Here is a 22,094-nt window from a genome sequence, read left to right on the forward strand (position 1 = left end):
AACATTCAACAACTTATAAATGGAAATCCTTTTGATAAGGCAAATATTTGGAAAGTACTTCAGTTTCTAGTGATTCTTGTACATTTCCATTATGCATTGCTCTCAGGGTGGGATATTCATGCATACCTTTATTTTAATAGCTTTGACATTTATATGTGTACCCTTCAATTATTTCAGCAAAGGTGTATGGGTTGAGATAGGTTAAAAAGTCAATTGTTATTTCTCTACTCTGTTTTATGGTGGTGCTGTACAAATATTAATTTTTCTATTATGTTCTGATTGGGAATGGTAATTTATTTCTTACATTTCATAACTTACTTTGCTAGACTTGAGATATGTTCCATTTTATACAACTATTCTTTGAGCACATGCATACTTATTAAGACAGTTTTGTAAAAATTTTTTAATGAGTTTTCAAACATATATAAGTGTACTCAACAAATGTTTATGAAACTAAGCTGAACTGAATCATGTGAAATCTTTGTGTGTATATAGGCAATTTTAATGTGTTGGCTGTAGTTATTAGAGCCATTATAAAGTTCCATATTGGAGAGTTTGAGTTTCTGTATTCTTTTTACAAATCAGACTATCTTGGCAACCGTCTAACTCACTGTAGACATAAGGAACCACTAATACTCAAACTATTACATGCCTTTTTAAAAATGTTTTTTAATTTATTTATTTTGAGAGAGGGAGGGAGAGAGAGAATGAGCGGGGGAGGGGCAGAGAGAGGGAGGCAGAGAGGATCCTAGCAGGCTCCACACTGTCAGTGCAGAGCCCATCTCGACTTAAACTCACCAACCCAACCCTGAAGTCATGACCTGAGCTGAAACGAGGAGTCAGCCACTCAACTGACTGAGCCACCCAGGGACGCCCTCATGCCTTTTTAATAAGCAAAGGCAGTTACCTTGTGCTTTGTAAAGGAGATGGTCCTCACTCAGGCTGATCTTGGTTGGGCAGTGGTCTAAACTTGTTTCACCTTTAGACAGCCTTATCTTTTGGGAGAACATATAAGAAAGATTATTTCTATATATCCTGTGGGTGATTTATTCTTGCTTTTCCCTTCTGCCCCCAGATGGCTGTTTTCCACCTCCCTCCCCTTGTCCCTTTTCCATTCTCTTTCAGATTTCTGGTTGCTTTTCCCCAGGGATAGTGTCTAAACCACAGTTTCTAAAACCTTGTGACCCAAGGGTGCTTGTCCAGGAGCTCCTTTCCAAATCCCAGGCTCGTGTGTTTAATTTCTGAAAATATTGTGCATTCTGTTTCATAATATATCCTTTTTGGTTTTAATATAAAATAAGGGCTTATTCTCCTGTTTCCTAAATCTTTCAGTTAAACGAACCTCCAGAAGGTTGTGTGGGGTCTTTTCATCTGCCTGGCACTGCTGAGTCCATTTGGGGACACACATGCCCCTGAGCTCCAGAAGTGGCCCTGAGTCTGCACCAGAACAGGATATTTTTCCCTCACAGCATCTGCCCCACGTTTCTCCATCATGATGTTTGTCTACATGCTTACAATGACTCAGGTGAGTCTTTGTTTGCACATTTCTTTTAAAACTATTTAGAGTTCAAGTAAATCCTACCACAGAAAATTCCTAACCCTCTCTTTCTAATTTCTAATCCCTAATCCCAGCTACTTCAGGAATATTCTCACCCCTCTGTGCTCTCTCTTCCATTTGGAGCAAATATATAATAATGTAATGTAATGTAATGTAATGTAATGTAATAATGACACTTGTACAACAAAGGGAAAAAAGTATTAAGTTTGGAATTAGAACTACACATTCTAAAAAAGGAAAGTCATCAATATCGGAAGCTCATTCATACTTTCCATACATATTCCATCCACAGCCATATCTTTCTCAAATTAAAATTGCTTTTCTTCAAACTCTGCTTTTCAAGAAAAGTGCAAGCAATTTCTCTTTCAATTACTTTCAGTTTTGTTTGCTCATGGGTATTAAAATACTGTTTCCTACTAGATGCGAAACATGCATAATTTTGCCTACATTAGGGGCAAAATTAGCATTTCTAGCTAACGGGAGAGCCTACTGATTTACAGAGAACTGCTCATGCACATGAATAGTTATTATACAAATCATTGATAAGTTGCAGCTTGCTAATACATGAACAAATGTCAATCTTGAGTTCACAAAAATTGTGATTTTGGGCTTGACCTAAGCAGGCATCATAATAATCCTCAGTGAAAGAATCAGTTGGTTAAATGAATACGTAAATTATAAAGTCTTATGCTAATTTGAGCTCCTCCACTTTTAGAGTGTGTGTATATATGTATGCAAATGCATGTACACAATACGAAGTATATATAAGCTAATAGAATGGACTAAACTGTGTGTTACTCACCTTAATGAGGGGTTTCCAGGAGAGATCTAGATGCAAAAAAGTAGATGGCACATCAAAAGGAATTTCAATACTTTCTTCTTTCTTTTTCTCTATTGGTGGTGGGGTTAAAGCTTTCTGTGATCTGATATCCCAAAAACATATTGTGCTTTAAAAAAAATTCACATGTTATTTAATATAAATAAGAGGTATAGCCTGAGAACTACCATACTTCCTGCTGTTACACATTAGCAATGTAATCATGGCTGTATTATAATACTTCTGAAAGTAAGATTTTTATGAAATGCCACTGTTTTGCATCTTATAGAAAATTATACAGTTTATAAGGTTATTTCATGACTTTGCTAGTATTAACACAAATATTATAGGAGAATTGAGTTTGGAGACTGACACCATCTTTTTTTTAACATAACAACTTTATTGAAATCTAACTCATATAGCACAAAATTCACCTATTTAAAGTACACAATTCAGTGGTTTTCAATTTTTCACAGTCAATTTTACAAGATTTTTGTCACCCCAAAAAGAATCTTGTACAGATTGGCAGTCACTCCTCATTGCCCCCAGCCCCTCCCACCAGCCCTAGACAACTACTCATCCACCTCTTGTCTGTATAGACTTGTCTCTTCTGGACATTTCACATAAATGGAATCAGAATATGTGGGCTTTTGTGACTGGCTTCTGTCATTTAGCAGATTTTCGAAGTTCATGTCAGCACACCATTTCTTTGTATTGCCAAATAATATCCCATTGTATGGAATATACCAGTTTATTTATCCATTCACCAGTTGATGGACTATTATGAAGAATGCTGCTCTGAACATTTGTGTATAAGTTTTGTGTGGATTCCTGGTTGCATTTCTCTTAGGTATACACTGAGGAGTGTAATTGCTATGTTATATGCTAACTTCTGGGTTTGATCTTTTGAGGAACTGCTAGATTATTTTCCAAAGCAACTGCATCAGTTTTACGTTCCCATCAGCAATGTGTGAGGATTCAAGTTACTCCACATCCTTGCCAACACTTGCTACTTTTAGTCTTTTTTATTATGGCCATCCTAGTGGGGGAAGTGGTGTCTCATAAAAATTAATTTAGATTTGGGGCACCTGGGTGCCTCAGTCGGTTGAACCTCTGACTTCAGCTCAGGTCATGATCTCACAGTTCGTGGGTTCCAGCCCCATGTTGGACTTTGTGCTGACAGCACAGAGCCTGCTTTAGATTCTCTGTCTCCCTCTCTCTCTCTGCAACACCCCCCCCCAATAAATAAACATTGAAAAAAAATTTTTAATTGATTTAGATTTACATTTGCATGTGCTTTGGAAGTAATATGTAGGAAATCACTCTCTAATCCAAGGTCATGAACATTTATGCTTATGTTCGTTAATGTTTTCTTCTAAAAGCTGCATGGTTTCACATCTTACATTTAGATCTTTGTTCAGCTAATTTTTGTATAAGGTGTGAGGTAAGGGTCCAACTTCATTCTTTTGCTTGCACATATTCAGCCAAATGTCTCAGCACCATTTGTTGAAAAGATTAGTCTTTTTCCATTAAATTGTCTCAGTACTCTTGTTGAAAATCAGTCATCCATAGACATATGGGTTTATTTCTGTACTCTATGATTTCTGTGTCTGTCTTTATGCCAGTGTCAGTACATCTGTCTCTATAGTTATAACTTTGAAGAAAGTTCAGAGATCAGGAAGTGTGAGTCCTCCAACTTTGTTTTTTATCAAGATTGTCACTTTGGCTATTTTAGGTCTCGTTGTGTTTTGTTTTGTTTTGTTTTTGCAATCTTTTTTTTTATTTTTAATTTTATTTATTTATTTATTTTTAAATTTACATCCAAATTAGTTAGCATATAGTGCAACAATGATTTCAGGAGTAGATTCCTTAGTGCCCCTTACCCATTTAGCCCATCCCCCCTCCCACACCCCCTCCCCTAACCCTCTATTTGTTCTCCATATTTATGAGTCTCTTATGTTTTATCCCTCTCCCTGTTTTTATATTATTTTTGTTTCCCTTCCCTTATGTTCATCTGTTTTGTCTCTTAAAGTCCTCATACAAGTGAAGTCATATGATATTTGTCTTTGACTGACTAATTTCACTTAGCTTAATACCCTCCAGTTCCCTCCACGTAGTTGCAAATGGCAAAATTTCATTCTTTTTGATTGCCAAGTAATAATCCATTGTATATATATATATATATATACCACATCTTCTTTATCCATTTATCCATTGATGGACATTTGGGCTCTTTCCATACTTTGGCTATTGTTGATAGTGCTGCTATAAACATGGGGGTGCATGTATCCCTTCAAAACAGCACACCTGTATCCCTTGGTTAAATACCTAGTAGTACAATTGCTGGGTCGTAGGGCAGTTCTATTTTTAGTTTTTTGAGGAACCTCCATACTATTTTCCACAGTGGCTGCACCAGCTTGCATTCCCACCAACAATGCAAAAGAGATCCTCTGTCTCCGCATCCTCACCAACATCTGTTGTTGCCTGAGTAGTTCATGTTAGCCATTCTGACAGGTGTAAGGTGGTATCTTATTGTGGTTTTCATTTGTATTTCCCTGATGATAAGTGAAGTTGAGCATTTTTTCATGTGTCAGTTGGCCATCTGGATGTCTTTGGAGAAGTGTCTATTCATGTCTTTTGCCCATTTCTTCACTGGATTATTTGTTTTTTGGGTGTTGAGTTTGATAAGTTCTTTATAGATTTTAGATACTAACCCTTTATCTGATATGTCGTTTACGAATATCTTCTCCCCTTCTGTCCGTTGCCTTTTAGTTTTGCTGATTGTTTCCTTCGCTGTGCAGAAGCTTTTTATTTTGATGAGGTCCCAGTATTTCATTTTTGCTTTTGTTTCCCTGGCCTCTGGAGACGTGTTGAATAAGAAGTTGCTGCGGCCAAGATAAAAGAGGTTTTTGCCTGCTTTCTCCTTGAGGATTTTGATGGCTTCCTGTCTTACATTTAGGTCTTTCATCCATTTTGAGTTTATTTTTGTGCATGGTGTAAGAAAGTGGTCCAGGTTCATTCTTTTGCATGTCGCTGTCCAGCACCACTTGCTGAAGAGACTGTCTTTATTCCATTGGATATTCTTTCCTGCTTTGTCAAAGATTAGTTGGCCATACATTTGTGGGTCCATTTCTGGGTTCTCTATTCTGTTCCATTGATCTGAGTGTCTGTTCTTGTGCCAGTACCATGCTGTCTTGATGATTACAGCTTTGCAGTATAGCTTGAAGTCTGGGATTGTGATGCCTCCTGCTTTGGTTTTCTTTTTCAAGATTGCTTTGGCTATTCGGGGTCTTTTCTGGTTCCATACAAATTTTAGGATTATTTGTTTTAGCTCTGTGAAGAATGCTGGTGTTATTTTGATAGGGATTGCATTGAATGTGTAGAGTGCCTCGGGTAGTATTGACATTTTAACAATATTTGTTCTTCCTATCCAGCAGCATGGAATCTTTTTCCATTTTTTTGTGTCTTCTTCAATTTCTTTCATAAGCTTTCTATAGTTTTCAGTGTATAGGTTTTTTACCTCTTTGGTTGGATTTATTCCTAGGTATTTTATGGTTTTTTGTGCAACTGTAAATGGGATCGATTCCTTGATTTCTCTTTCTGTCGCTTCATTGTTGGTGTATAGGAATGCAACCAATTTCTGCACATCGATTTTATATCCTGCAACTTTGCTGAATTCATGATTCAGTTCTAGCAGTGTTTTTGTGGAATCTTTAGGGTTTTCCATATAGAGTATCATGTCATCTGCGAAGAGTGAAAGTTTGACCTCCTCCTGGCCAATTTGGAGTGAAAGTTTGACCTCCTCTTGCCTTTTATTTCTTTGTGTTGTCTGAGTGCAGAGGCGAAGACTTCCAATACTATGTTGAATAACGGTGGCGAGAGTGGACATCCCTGTCTTGTTCCTGACCTTAGGGGAAATCTCTCAGTTTTTCCCCATTGAGGATGATATTAGCATTGGGTCATTCATATATGGCTTTTATGATCTCGAGGTATGATCCTTCTATCCCTACTTTCTTGAGGGTTTTTATCAAGAAAGGATGCTGTATTTTGTCAAATGCTTTCTCTGCATCTACTGAAAGGATCATATGGTTCTTGTCCTTTCTTTTATTGATGTGATGCATCACGTTAATTGTTTTGCAGATATTGAACCAGCCCTGCATCCCAGGTATAAATCCCACTTGGTCGTGGTGAATAGTTTTTTTAATGTATCGTTGGATCCGGTTGGCTAATATCTTGTTGAGGATTTTTGCATCCATGTTCATCAGGGATATTGGTCTATAGTTCTACTTTTTAGTGGGGTCTCTGTCTGATTTTGGTATCAAGGTAATACTGGCTTCATAGAATGAGTTTGGAAGTTTTCCTTCCATTTCTATTTTTTGGAACAGCTTCAAAAGAATAGGTGTTAACTCTTCCTTAAATGTTTGGTAGAATTCGTCTGGAAAGCCATCTGGCCCTGGACTCTTGTTTTTTGGGAGATTTTTGATTACTAATTCAATTTCCTTATAGGTTATGGGTCTGTTCAAATTTTCTATTTCTTCCTGTTTCAATTTTGGTAGTGTATATGTTTCTAGGAATTTGTCCATTTCTTCCAGATTGCCCATTTTATTGGCATATAATTGCTCATAATATTCTCTTATTATTGTTTTTATTTCTGCTGTGTTGGTTGTGGTCTCTCCTCTTTCATTCTTGATTTTATTTATTTGGGTCATTTCCTTTTTCTTTTTGATCAAACTGACTCATTGTGGTTTTAATTTGCATTTCCCTCATAGGTAATGTTGAACACCTTTTCATGTGTTTATTGGCCATTTGCTATTTTGGGAGGAGAAATGTCTATTGGTAATCTGCTCACTTTTACATTGGGTTTTTTGACTTTTTGTTGTTGAGTTGTAAGAATTTTTCATATTCTGGATAGAAATTTCTAATCAGATATATGATTTGCAAATATGTTCTTCCATTCTGTGGGCTGTCTTTTTTAACTTTTCAATAGTGCCTTTTGAAGCACAAAAATTTTGGTGAATTTCCATTTATCTTTTTTCTTTTATTGCTTATGTTTTTGGTGTCATGTACAAGAGATATGATATATAAATATATATTATAAACATATAATATATAATGTAAATTAATATATCATATAAATATATGTATATTTACACAGGCAATGTTGGATTTAATGTGCTTTGTGCATAGTAAGCATCCAATAAAGGTTATTTCTCATCTTTTTTCTCCTTCCTTACAGATTGACTATAAAAATCAAATGAGATAATGTATGCGAAAATTCTTTATAATGTTCCACACATTATATATAAAGTATTATTTTTAGTGTAATGAACTTGGTAACACATTTATAATGATACTTGTACACTATTTTAGTATAAAAGTGCCTTTGTGTTAATTATGTGAAAACGTGTTGAGGATGGCAAAGAATATTCTGTATTAGCTCCCTGATTTCTATCACTGAGGTTATGAAGAAACTGATTAATAAATTTAAGACATTATTAAAGAATTTAGATGTGTAAGTTAAAGTATTTAGATAAACAGATAGTAATTCAAGTAAGACTAACAAAACATATTCATTTATGTGACTTAATATTAATCATTTATTCATCTTAATAATGAACAGTTAAAATTCATGAAAGTATTAATCATTTTTATGTTGTCAAAATATAAATCCTTGGAGAACACCACAAATGACACAAAAAAATCTGCTTTAAACTATAACTATAGTTGTTTTAAAACTGTTTTTCCAAATTACAAAGATCTTCTTAAATCTCATTTATAGCATTAATTTGCATTATCCATGAAATGATTTTGCTAAATACATGTAACTTCAGTTGGACTTTCTGCATGAATCAGTCACATATTCTTTTTCTTTTATTAATTTATTTTTTAAATTCCAACATAATTAATATACAGCGTTATATTAGGTTCATGTGTACAAAGTAGTGATTCAACAATTCTATACATTACTCAAGGCTCACTAGGATCAGTGTGTTCTTAATCCCCTTCACCTAGTTCATCCATCCCCTCTCCCTCCTCCGCTCTGGTAACCATCAGTTTTTCTCTATAGTTAAGAGTGGTTTTTTGGTCTGTTTGTTTATTTGTTTGTCTCTTTTTTTCTTTGTTTTGTTTCTTAAATTCCACACGAGTGAAATCATATGATAATTGGCTTTCTCTGACTGACTTATTTCACTTAACATTACACCTTCTAGATCCATCCATGTTGTTGCAAATGGCAAGATTTCATTTTTTTCTAGTGGCTGTGTAATATCCCATTGTTTAGCCATATTTTTTATTAATGGAACCTTATTTTATTTTTTTAAAGTTTATTTATTTATTTTGAGAGAGCGAGAGTGAGTGTGAGTAGGGAAGGGACAGAGAGAAGGAGAGAGACAGAGTTCCAAGCAGGCTGTGTACTGTCAACACAGAACCCAACTTGGGACTTGGTCTCATGAATCCTAAGATCATGACCTGAGCTGAAATCAAGAGTCAGATGCTTAACTGACTGAGCCACTCAGGCATCCTGGGACCTTATTTTCTCTTATTCTATATTATAAGACCTTGGCATGGCTGAAGTATAAAGATTAGAACTGGTAAGTTTTCCAAATAACTAAAAGTTAGCTTTTCTAAATGCATAAACTTTTTAAAAACAACTTTTGAAGGAATTATTCCTAGACTCTTCTAGAATATTTCCAAATTCAAGGGCCATCATTATAACCAACAATCAAGGACCTGTGTCTTAAATATAAAACGTGTAATATTTTAAGTCTGTTCAGTGCTTCTAGATGTTTTCCAAGGCTACCGAACAACAGTATAGCTTTGCATTTTGTTGTTTATAATCAATATCATACCATAAACACTTCTCCATGAAATCATAACAATTTTAATTGTTGTGTAAATATTCCATATGATCCTACTGGTGGCCCTTTTGGGCAATAATCCCCCCACCCCCATGCCCTTTTACTTTTTAGCAGGAACATTCTAATGGTCCTTTGGGGAACTGCCCTTCCCCATTGCATGCGGTCAGGTTGGAGTTGTCACTCAAGGTGCCCTACCATTACCTCCCTGGCCAAAGGGGTGAATTTGATGGAAAAGAAGCCAAGTTAGAACAATCAGATGGAAGGAGCTAGGCATTCATTCCAGCTACCCAAATCCATGGGGTTTTTTCTGAGGCCTGAGTCTGCTCTTTTTTTGATTCCGCAGTATCATTACTGACTACCTATATATAGTATAGGATATTGGTGTATGTACACCTCACTATATGTATAGTGAGTTACTGGTAGATAATGTGTTTGCCTTCAAAGTCTCATTTTCTCTATCCATAAGTATTTTTCAGGGTAGTTGTAAATATAAAAATAGTTAACTTATTAGTATTGACATAAACTTCCAATAAATTGATTTTATCCCCTTAAGTTAGCCATAGTCAATTTCTTTTGCCTGCAGTCACAGAACCTTACCCAATATGTGTCCATAGGATTAATCATGTCTCCCTGACCCTTTGCCCATGGCTGCTGTTAATGTTACATATACCTTCATCTTCCACTGCATAGCTGTCAACTTCTATGCCTTAAAGTGTCATTTATTCTATTGGGGTTAAAGCTTTTTGGAATGGACAAGTTTTGCCAGTATTTGGATGCTAGATAAATAATATCACTCTTCATATTTCCTATTTCATTGTGAATTTTTAGTTTCAGAAATTGGGAGATGTGATTTTATTTAAATGAACATTCTCCGGCATAGTTATCAAATTGTTTATTAAAAAAAAAACTTTTATAAATATGCAATAAAAATGTAAAACTTCTGGGGTGCCTGGGTGGCTCAGTTGGCTGAGCGTCCAATATCAGCTCAGGTCATGATCTCATGGTTCATGGGTTTGAGCCCCACATCAAGCTCTGTGCTGACAGCTCAGAGCTTGGAGCTTACTTGGGGTTTTGTGTCTCCCTCTCTCTCTGTTCCTCCCCTGCTTGCACTCTGTCTCTCTCTCTCTCTCAAAAATAAATAAAGATTGGGGCGCCTGGGTGGCTCAGTCGGTTGAGCGTCCGACTTCGGCTCAGGTCATGATCTCACCAGTCCGTGGGTTCGAGCCCCGCGTCGGGCTCTGTGCTGACAGCTCGGAGCCTGGAGCCTGTTTCAGATTCTGTGTCTCCCTCTCTCTCTGCCCCTCCCCCACTTGCACTCTGTCTCTCTCTGTCTCAAAAATAAATAAACATTTAAAAAATAAATAAATAAATAAATAAAGATTAAAAAAAAATTTTTTTTAACGTAAAACTTTTCCACTTTCAAAAAGAAGCTTTCCCAATTAACTGTTGTAATCTTTGTGAGATAAAATTGAATGTAAATTTACAAATATGAGAATATAAAGAAGCAGCATAACTATGGATAATGTTATACAACATTAACAACCATGAAGCCTCGTTAATTCTTTTTACAACATATTTGTATCTATAAAAATATTTTTTCAACCAGCAATAATCTCTTCTGTCCTGTTATTATATCAGGTTTAATTGCTACAATAAAGATTATTTAAGGAACAGAAGAAGATAATGATTTTAGAAGCATCTAGGGAAAAAAAGGATATATAGTATGAAAACATTTTAGGTAATGTTTAAAATAAGACTGTGATACTGTGAATTGTAAGATACATAAATTTGATCTTCCTCCAGGATTCTAGCAGAGAGCTTCTAAAACCCTTGGAATTTCCTAGATGTTTGAGGGTAGTAAAGGTGCCTTTTGTTATGTTAATGAGGTGACCTTTGGAAAACACCTAAGGATGGAGGCTGGTTGCCAGTGGAGGCAACCTTGCAATTAGAGAGTTGGAATTTTCAGTTCACCCCCTGACTTCCGGGGCGGAGAGAGGTGCGGGAGTTCAGTCACCAATGGCCAATTATTCTATCAATGGTATCTGTGTAATGATGCCTCCGTAAAACCCCAAGAGGACAGGCTTCAGAGTTTCCTGTTGGTGAACACATGGAGACTGGGGACAGTGAGCACCAGAGAGGGCATGGCAGCTCCTAGCTTTTTCCCCATACCTTGCCCTAAGCATCTCTTCCATCTGACTGTTCCTGAATTACATCCTTTTATAATAAGCCAGTAATCTAGTAAGTAAATTGTTTCTCTGAGTTCTGTGACCTGCTCTAGCATATTAATCCAACCTGAAGAGGGAATCTTGGGAACTTCCAATCTACAGCAAGTCAGTCAGAAGTACAGGTAACAACCTGGGCTTGTGACAGGGGGTGGCGAGGGTGGGGGGTGGAGAGAGCAGTCAGGTAGGACTGAACCTTAACCTGTGAATCCGGGCAGATAGTGTCAGAAGTGAATTGAGTTGTAAGACACCCAGCTGGTGTCCAGAGCATTGCTTGCTAGAACTGTGGGGAAACCTTCCTCCCCACCCCCACCCCCCCATGTTGAATTGACCCATGAACACTAACAAAGACCTACCAATCAGCCGAACATGTGACAAGTTGACAGCATATTCCACTTCGATTCTCAAAGACAGAACCCATTCTGTTAATCTGTTTTTTAAAAACATAAGAAGTAAATTCCGTGTACCTAGAACAGTAATGACTTTTCTCATAGCTTTTTACTTTTTAAATAATTTCAGGTTTTAATTTTTATTAAAGCAATATAACACTGTCACAGAAATATGGAGAATAGATTTTAAAATAAAATATAATTCTGCCATACATTTTTTCCAGTCTTTTTTCACAGAAACATTTTTACGTAGTTTTAATTAGCATGCGTAAAAATTTCTGTCCTTAGATTTTTCAGTTGATATCATTTGAACATTTTCCTATGTACTCATAAATCATTTTAATAGTCTTATAACATATAGATGGTGTATCATAATTTGATGATCCATTATAATTAGAATCGTAGGTTCTTTTGTTTTTTACTATTAATGGTGGAATGAAACAGGAGGTTTTATGAGATTGTTAAGCAGATAAGGTCAGTGGAGAAGAAACTTAGTGTTACATTAGATACCCACAGCCACCTAGCACAGTTAATGGCTCCTCAGGGTCCTAGAAGGTCCCAAATTCCAAGCAGCTAGCTTTGAAACGAGGTGAAAGGTTGTGTGGCAATCTATGAAAGTGCTGCTCTTGAATCCATAGGGAAACATGACTTTCCCCGGTTCCCTACTTTCCTGATGAGCAAAAAGTAAACAAAGGCAGGGGCTCTAACAGCAAATAAGCAGTGAGAGTAGGGGTGGGAGGAGGGAGACAGGTGCTGTATTGCTGCGGCCGGTAGACGGCACAGGAATTTAGACCCTGGAAAGCTGGCTGAGGCCCCCACGGTCTGAACCCTCTCAGGTTCCCAACTGCTGCCAACTTCTACTCAGATCTGATAAGCAACCCAGAGTCTGTGCGCCTCTCCCTCTGCTGAACTTTCGCTGCGGTATGAAGTACAGGGCGAGAGCCCAGAAGCGTGCTTGCCTGGGCTTTTATGTTTTAATGATTTTAAAAACAGCAACAACAGGGGCGCCTGGGTGGCGCAGTCGGTTAAGCGTCCGACTTCAGCCAGGTCACGATCTCGCGGTCCGTGAGTTCGAGCCCCGCGTCGGGCTCTGGGCTGATGGCTCAGAGCCTGGAGCCTGTTTCCGGTTCTGTGTCTCCCTCTCTCTCTGCCCCTCCCCCATTCATGCTCTGTCTCTCTCTGTCCCAAAAATAAATAAACGTTGAAAAAAAAAATTTAAAAAAAATAAAAATAAAAAAAATAAATAAAAACAGCAACAACATAGTATAATATTATAGACATTTGGAAAGTAGGTTTTAAAATCAAATATAATTCTAACTATATTCTTTTCCCGTCTCTTTTCATGAATACATTTTGACACAGTTTGTTAAGATGTGCGTATAATTTTGTATCTTGAGGCACGAGTTGGATTATTTCTTTTTTAAAAAAATATTTTTAATGTTTATTTTTGAGAGAGAGAGAGAGAGGGACAGAGCATGAGTGGGGGAGAGGCAAAGAGAGAGGGAGACACAGAATGTGAAGAAGGCTCCAGGCTTGGAGCTGTCAGCACAGAGCCTGATGCGGGGCTGGAACCCACGAACCATGAGATCATGACCTGAGCCGAAGTTGGACACTTAACTGACTGAGCCACCCTCAGGCGCCCCTGAGTTGGATTATTTCTTATGAATATGAATTCCCACAATTTGAATTACTGTTCAAAACGTTGAAAATTTGGATGATTTAAGAACCACATTGACTAATTGTATTCCAAAAGTTTTATGTTGGAACCAGCAATGTTAGAGTTTACTGGTTTCACCATTGTATCCTTTTAATTTTTTTTTTATTTTTTTATTTTTTTTTTCAACGTTTATTTATTTTTGAGACAGAGAGAGACAGAGCATGAATGGGGGAGGGTCAGAGAGAGAGAGGGAGACACAGAATCAGAAACAGGCTCCAGGCTCTGAGCTGTCAGCACAGAGCCCGATGCGGGGCTCAAACTCATGAACCGTGAGATCATGACCTGAGCTGAAGTCGGACGCTTAACCGACTGAGCCATCCAGGCGCCCCTCACCATTGCATCCTTTTTAACACAGGGTATTATTATTTATTAAATTTATTATTTATTATTTATTACTTATTAAATTTTTATTGAAAAATAAATAGGTCCAGAATAGTATATTATTGTTGCCTTATAATTAATTTCTTTGATATTAAAAAGCCTGAATGATTTTTGTGTTTATCTACTAATTGTATACAGTTAGTATACAGTATATTGTATATAGTTATATTGTATAGTATACAGTATATATTTTATTTACTGGAAATTTTGTATTTACCATATTTGAGACCAATATTTTCCATTTTGTTGTTTGCTTTTTATTTTTTAATTTAGAAATTTACACGTGTATGTTTTGAATTTCTTTCAACATTAATTAGCTTAGAAAACTGTCCTCGATCTAGAAATATGCTATTCTATGATATTCTATTTTGATGTATTACATTTTTCCTGTGATTTACTATTTTTATTTAACTTTATAATCATCTGAATTAATTTGTGTATATGGTGTGAGCTGAAATGAAGTTGGGGCCGAGAGTTCCTTCCATTACCATATGTTAAACTTCTATAGGTAATAGAAACTATCTGGGCTGTTTGTTTTGGTCCATTATGAGTCTTAAAAGTATTGTTTGTTTGCATAATCCATTTGAATACATTGAAAGGCGAATTGCCTTTTATAACTTTACTTTCTCATCATATGCTTTGATATTCTGAAAGTACATGGGAGACCCTCAGGGTCTCCGAGGGAGACATCTGGGGAGCTTACCAGTTTCCAAATTCACTGACACCAGACTTGGTGAGTCAGGTACAGAACTACGAAACCAAACTGCACTGCGGATGCTGGGCAGTCAGCTGGACTCACTCACTGCATGACCAGTTCTCACCCACCAGTTCAAAGGTGCCTTGGCAAAATAGCACATTATTATATGTCACAGCGCTTCAGAGTCGCCTGCTCCAACTAGCTGAAATCGTCACTTATTTTTTTATTAAAAAAATTTTTTTTAATGTTTATTTATATTTGAGAGAGAGAGACAGACAGACAGAGCTTGAGCAGGGGAGGCGCAGAGAGCCAGAGACAGAATCCGAAGCAGGCTCCAGGCTCCAAGCTGTCAGCACAAGAGCCCGACAAGGGGCTCGAACTCACAAACGGTGAGATCATGACCTGAGCCGAACTCGGATGCCCAACTGACTGAGCCACCCAGAGGCCCCTGAAATCATGACTTTTAAACCCACAAAGGCTAAGGGTATAAAATATTTGCACTCTATTTGTACGTATCAAACTCTTATCTTCTCCACTATTGTATATCAGTGTTGACCCCATCTACATCATTCAGTGGTTTATAAACCATTGAAGTTGAAACTTTGGCCTTATTCTGATCTCCAAGTCAGGTATTGGCCAGGCAACACTGACACAACCATTTGACGCCTGCTTCCCGGTTATTTCATGATTTAAATGTAAATGAATTGTTGACTTGAATAAAATCTTTGAATGAAGATCTTCCGAGAATGTACAATCCAGCAGGAGAGAACTATGAAACCATCAAGACTCACCTCAAATGTGTCAGACAGCCAGTGTATATCTGTAATTACTTTCTTATGACCATTTTCTATCGAGGAGACTGCGCAGTGTCTGATATACATCGCTTCTTTATTACTGTCTGGTTCAAGGAGAAACATGGGCTGGAAAAACGTCAAGAGAACGTTACCTGCTACTTTCACAGAGCTGATGAGTGAATTCATACTTTACTAGTTATTCCATCTACAACTAGTTAACTTGGAGAAATACTAGTTCAAAGAAAAACATAAATTAGTGTTTCTGCATATCCTATATTAAGGTAATAAGATTATGTACTTTCCCTTCAGCTTAATCTTAAGCTTTCAAACTTAACAAGAATTATTGACCCACCCCCTACAGAATCAGTGAGACCCCATTTCCGAAGGAGTGTTTCGTGCACGCACAGAAGGCCACGTCCCGCCGTGTCTTGGTGAGAGGCCTGTTGCTGCTCAGGCTGAAGAGCTGGGGTAGAGCTGTGCAATATGGTGGGTCCGTACTGTGTCAGGAGCCGAGGAATCTTTCCTCAACCCTCGTGGCAGCATCCACAGCTTCGCAAAATCACAGGATATTATTATCAGAAAGACTGTAACCCCTTCGTTTCACACATGAGAAAATCGATGCTTGCTGGGGTGAGAGGGCCTGTCTGAACTCACACGACTATCATCCGGAGCCTAGATGCATGGCCCTTCTGTCCCGTGCTCTCTCCATGACATCATTGTGGGCAAGTCACCTGGTCCCTTTATTTTATTTGACAACAAAAATAACCTACCATCCTCAGATAGACCAAGAGACTTGTTTTACTGACTTCTTAAACAAGGGCCTACATAAAGGTGATTCAGAACATGTCCACAAACGGATGTGAAGGCGTGGGAAATAATACTTTTTCCTCCCGCTCTGCTGAGACTTCGTTTAGCTTGGCAGTTCTGTTATGTGCTTTTTGATGAACTCCTGAATCGGAAAAACTTGTGAGGGAAAAGTTCTAAAAAGCTAACCTTGAGCGTGGCTTTTTTGCTTCTGCTACCTCCTGTCTTGATGTTTTCTATGCGATCTGCATGTGCAGTAATATCCCACAGGACAATCTAAAACGGAAGTAAATGTTATTACAACATATTTCCAGGAAATAGCTAATTGGGTTTTAAGATTTTTTTAAGACCTATTGGTATTGGCATACAATCCGATAAATCAATGACCCTGAAGGATAATCAAATTTAGCCTCTATCCTTAGTAAGTCAGCAACTTTTAATAGGGAAAAGAATGTTTTCTCCTCTAAAAAGTATTTTTAGGGGCACCTGGGTGGCGCAGTCGGTTAAGCGTCCGACTTCAGCCAGGTCACGATCTCGCGGTCCGTGAGTTCGAGCCCCGCGTCGGGCTCTGGGCTGATGGCCCAGAGCCTGGAGCCTGTTTCCGATTCTGTGTCTCCCTCTCTCTCTGCCCCTCCCCCGTTCATGCTCTGTCTCTCTCTCTGTCCCAAAAATAAATAAACGTTGAAAAAAAAAATTTTTTTAAGTATTTTTAGCACTTTGATTTTGGTGCTTCTGCTTGTGTTAATAAAGGCTAGTAGTTTTTTTTTTTTTAACTCCAAGATGAACGGTATGTAATTTCCTCTGCTTTGGGAAGACTTCTTCCTCTGTCTTTGGGAAAGTGCTGTAATTGTGGGGAGAGATGTTTTACCTGTTCTTCAGAAGCACAGATACCCGATTGTCCAAAAAGGCTGGAAAATGATGATTTCTACTTAATTGAATATTCTAGCCAACTCCAAATTTGCGTATACACGGTTCATCATTTTTGGAAAAATGAGAATAAACTGGAATGTGCAACACTAAATTAGAATAATTTTCCATGATTAAAAGTCATTTCAACACACTAAAATGTTAAAATGTCAGGATTACAGAATTGCGGGTTATTTTATTTTCATCATTTGCTTTTCTAAAATATTCTCTTTTTAAAAAGTTTTTATTTATTTCTTTAATCTCTATAATCTCTACACCCAACCTGGGACTCAAACTCAGAATCCTGAGATCAGGAGTCCAGTACTCTTCTGACTGAGCCAGCCAGGCGCCCCTTTTCTAAAATATTCTTAAACAAAGTCGTATCACCTTCATAATGAGCAACTGAAAGCATTTCAGGATTGACAGGGCTATGGGTCATCATTCCGACCACCAATTATTGTTGAACAAAACTGAGGGGGAAATTTTATTTTCCGGTTGTTTTGGTTTTGGATAAATGGTCATGGATGTTGTAGACATTTAAATTTTCAATCACAAGGAAGTTTTCCTAGCCACACAACAGAAGACCATATGCCCTTAATGGTCACACTCACTGGGTCACAGTGAATTTAAATTATGATCATAAAACAACTTTAAGATTATTGTTTTGCTTTATTAGAGAAACAGGCAATTGGAAGACAGGATCTAAATTTCGTATAACTTAGATAACTTGAAAGGAAAAGAAGAGAGGCTCCTAGGTGGCTCAGTCAGTTAAGTGTAGGACTTCAGCTCAGGTCACGATCCTATGGTTCGTGAGTTTGAGCCCTGCGTCAGGCTCTCTGCTGTCAGCACGGAGCCCGCTCCAGATCCTCAGTCCCCCTCTCTCTCTGCTCCTCTCCCCGCTCCTCTCTCTCAAACAATAAATTAAAATATTTTTTAAAGAAAGGAAAAGAAGAAAAAAGCAAATATGGTATCAAATTATATATATGTCAGTTCAGTAATAAATATATGTTTTTCCAGTGAATTTCTGTTCAAATTCTGGACCAGTGCCTGACTGCTATCACCAGGGAAATGTTAGAAGAGGACTCATAACCAAGAGGTATTAATATTAGCTTGTGTTTTTTGGTCTTCTGTGGAATCTTGTACAATGTTCAGTTCTATTCCAACAATACAAACAGATTTGACCCGATTTTGTTACAGTTATAAGTAGATTATCCGGGACACTGAGAGCCCTGATACCATGTCTAACACATCTGTATACCCCAGTTCTTGGCACAATATTGGCATGCTTTCCTTCTGCTAAATTGGCTCCTTATGTTTAAAAAAAAAAAACCTACCAATATTATCTAAATTAACAAATAGCTGGGGAAAAAATCCATAAATACCTGCCCATTTATGCAGCCTCCAGCAATGATATTAGGGTCACTCGGACAGAACTTGAAGCAGAAGATGTCATCTGGGCTCTCCAGCATTAACTAAAGTAAACCCCCCAAATTCAAGAGAGAGTGAGAAAACCTATTAAGATCATAGTGAGAAAATAATATTGAGACAATCAAAAGTTGAATTTTATAGCTATCTATAAGAAATGTGGACATAGAGTCTATTCCCAGAATCCTACCTCTGGACGGGAAACTGCTTTTGCTAAATTGTATTGTGCATGTTGGCTACGTGTATGAGAGAGCTATATTCTCAAGGGGCCCAGGTCTCCCCTTCCTCCACCTTCCATGGGTCATTGCTGGGAGATGTTTTAATTTTTTTATAAACAAAAAGACTAAGCTTAGTGTTTCTGAGAAGTATGAAGGTAAGCTCTGTGAGGACAAGATATTTGTCTGTTTTGTTCCCCGCTGTCTAGCTGGCCTGGCACAGAGTGAGCACTCAAAAAGAAAATTCGTTGAATGAGAAAAAATAAAGGTGTTGGCCACTGATAATAGTTCAAATTTTAAAATAATACCAAACACAGAAGGTGAACAAACTCAAGTGCCTGGAGGGTAAGAAGGAGGCCCTGTAAGGAATAGGTATATTAAATCTCTTTGGCACCTGTGTTAATATGTTACCACCAAGCAAAATCCTTGCATGGTTACTGTTCTTCTTTAAACAAAACCATCAGAAATATGGGGCCCTGGGGTGCCTGGGTGGCTCAGTCAGTTGAGTGTCCAACTTCTGCTCAGGTCATGATCTTGCAGTTCGTGAGTTCGGGCCCCATGTCAGGCTCCGTGCTGACAGCTCAGAGCCTGGAGCCTGCTTTGGATTCTGTGTCTTCCTCTCTCTACCCTTTCCCTGCTCATGCTCTGTCTCTGTCTCTCAAAAATGAATAAACGTTAAAAAAAATTTTTAATAAAAAAGTTAAAAAAAAAGAAAGAAGGGGCCCAGAGGCCATTGGTTTGCCACCCCTGAGCTAAAGGTTTCAGACTGGAATTGGAGCTAATCATCTTTGTTTATTTGACACTCTGTGGATTCTAGAGAAAACTCTACTTCCAAAATAAATTAAAAAAAAAATTCTCCTATAGTTTTGATAGAACAAAACAAAAGAAATCATTTGTATTATTTCTTTAATAAATAATTTGCTTGTTTTTTAAAAAGCTAGTCTTTAAAATAGAGGAAAAGGTCCTTCTTTCCTCCTTTTTGCCTGAAAGTTCAGCCACACTTCCACATTGTGGACTGGTGAGTAATTCTACTCCACTAGAAAATGTTAGAAAACCCCAGTGAGAGAATGGCATCATTTTTGTGGTAAGTAGGCTGACAAGAAAGAACCAGGGATCTGCTATTTTGACCTCTAGGTCTATAATAATTAAAGTACCCCAATCTATTATAGTAAAACTGCCTGAATTCAGATGAATTAGGGAAGAAGGAAGGGAGGAAGGCTAGGTTTTATTAGGGAAAGACTTAGTTATATAATACTTTATAGAAACAAAATATTATATTTAAGTACATTAAAAAAAACTTAATCTAACACTATAAAGCACCCTAAATAAAACTGTTTTTGACCAGATGACGGAAACAGAACCCTGTGGGGCAAACCCAGGCCTCAGCCTTATTTGGGTTGATTTGTGCGTTTGGTTTGGTTTTAGTTGAACTATTTAAAAGTTGGGAGATTTCACTCAAAATTTCTGATCTGGATTCCTTTGACAAGTTCAACACCTGGCAACAAGAGAGCTGAAGAGTCGCTGTGCCCACAGATGGGCTGTAAGCTTTCTGGGGCCATGGTCCCCACCCCCGCCCCGCCCCCCTGTGTTTCCCACACAGGTGTCTGTACTCATTACCATCACCTACTGGTGACCCTCAGAACTGAGGAAATTCATGTGAAATTAACATTTATTTGCATTTGAACAAATAGTGTTTAAAGGAAGCCCATAAAAGAGTTTGCTTTTTAAGAATGGTTTAACGTTCCTCTTAAAATCTTTTTTGAAAATAACATACTGATTTGTTCAATAAACTGTAAACTTTAGTCTTGCTCAAATTGATGACAAATTCTGAATCGAAGAAAGCCTAACTTCATAAGGGCTTACCATATTAAGTAACTATAAAGTACTTTGCAATTAAAACTGCTAAAGATAAACGTGAACATAGTATTTGATATTTTTAGACTATGTGGGCAACTCTCCTCAATTACCTGAGGATGTATGGGATCGGAGAAACTCCAGAAAAGAATTAGTGATGGCTGCAGCAATAATTTACCAGAAAAGTGGACTCTGTCTTCAAGGGAGAGTCTTACAGCCACTGACACAGCTATTAGCCCTGATTGAGACACAATTAGAAGTTAAAACCTGCAGCAACTGTACATGGAGAAGTGTTTGTAGGTTTTATTGCTCTACATGGTCACTATTCATTTCCACTTTGATGAAACAAATATATTCAATAAGAGACCAAGAGTCTCTTTGAGCTCTACTGTGTAATACGGTGGCCAGTAGCCACATGTTGCTAATTTAGCACTTGAAAGGTGGCCAGTCCAAATTGAGATGTACTGTTAGTGTAAAATAAACAGTAAACTTCAAAGATTTAGTAAGAAAAAATTTTTGTGTGTGAGAAAAAGGCCAATGTGGGAAGAGGAAAAAAGAGGGAAAAGACATTTTTCTCTGCTTAGTTGCATTTGCACATGAGGCTACCCCCCTTGGCTGCTGAGTGATTTAAAGGAGGTGTGTTTGGGGTGCCTGGGTGGCTCAGTTGGTTCAGCAACCTACTTTGTAGCTCAGGTCATGATCTCAAGGTTCATGAGTTCAAGCCCCACATCGACTGGCTGCTGTCAGTGCAGAGCAGGCTTTGGATCCTCTGCCCCGCCCTCTCTGTCCCTCCCCTGTTTGCACTCTCTCAAAAATAAGTAAACATAAAAAAAATAACAAAGGAGGTGTGTTTCCTCTCTTGCCCTGTAATCAGAGAGGAAGAGTATCAGGAGGAATGGAGCTAGCCTTGGGAGTCCCAAGAGGCTGAGGCAAATCCAGATTCAGCATTTCACCAGCTGGGTGACCTGAGACAGTCACTTCCCTGGCGTGAGCTTGGTTCTGTCCTTGTAGAGGCCACAGTGAGGTGCTGGGAGAACACAGGACTGCAGGATGCCAAGAAAGATCCCGGCAGGTGCACTCAGCAATTGGAAGTTGTCTTACTGAAACTGAGATACTTAGGTAGTGTGTAATTTTACATAGAAAAGCAAAAGACTTTCCTTGCCCTCACCAAAGAGAACCACAGTCACGGTCATCTCACCATAGATAGTCGGATGCCATGAGATGGAAGTGACCATATTCTCTGTTAGGTTATGAAGGTCGGTAAAGGACTGGTACTCTTTCAGGTGGGTATCAGTTTTGTCTCCAAAGGTGCCTTCTTCTTCTGCCAGGCACTTCCAGTCATCAATAAATGTGTTCATGATTTCATTTTGCTGCAGGGCTATTTCAACACTATTTTGTTAGGACAAAACACACACACACACAAGATGTTGGATTATAGTATTCAATGATAGGTCTTTC

The 22,094-nt window shown here is 37.9% G+C and overlaps 1 protein-coding gene across 1 annotated transcript in view; it reads right to left on the reverse strand.

Moving 5' to 3' along the window:
• DNAI3 (dynein axonemal intermediate chain 3) overlaps positions 1–22,094 on the reverse strand; it is a 71,537-nt gene that overhangs the window by 26,979 nt on the left and 22,464 nt on the right. The window contains exons 8-15 of the mRNA XM_047086037.1: positions 21,835–22,025; positions 20,750–20,874; positions 18,525–18,614; positions 16,426–16,512; positions 15,430–15,558; positions 11,811–11,884; positions 2,361–2,505; positions 908–995 (exon numbers count right to left, since the gene is read on the reverse strand). Coding sequence (XP_046941993.1) covers positions 908–995; positions 2,361–2,505; positions 11,811–11,884; positions 15,430–15,558; positions 16,426–16,512; positions 18,525–18,614; positions 20,750–20,874; positions 21,835–22,025 — 929 coding nt within the window. The remainder of the gene's footprint in view (positions 1–907; positions 996–2,360; positions 2,506–11,810; positions 11,885–15,429; positions 15,559–16,425; positions 16,513–18,524; positions 18,615–20,749; positions 20,875–21,834; positions 22,026–22,094) is intronic.

Source organism: Lynx rufus, unplaced genomic scaffold (assembly GCF_022079265.1).
Source record: "Lynx rufus isolate CCGP_SWC_20201006 ecotype Redwood Valley unplaced genomic scaffold, mLynRuf1.p SCAF_2, whole genome shotgun sequence".
Taxonomy (NCBI): domain Eukaryota; kingdom Metazoa; phylum Chordata; class Mammalia; order Carnivora; family Felidae; genus Lynx; species Lynx rufus.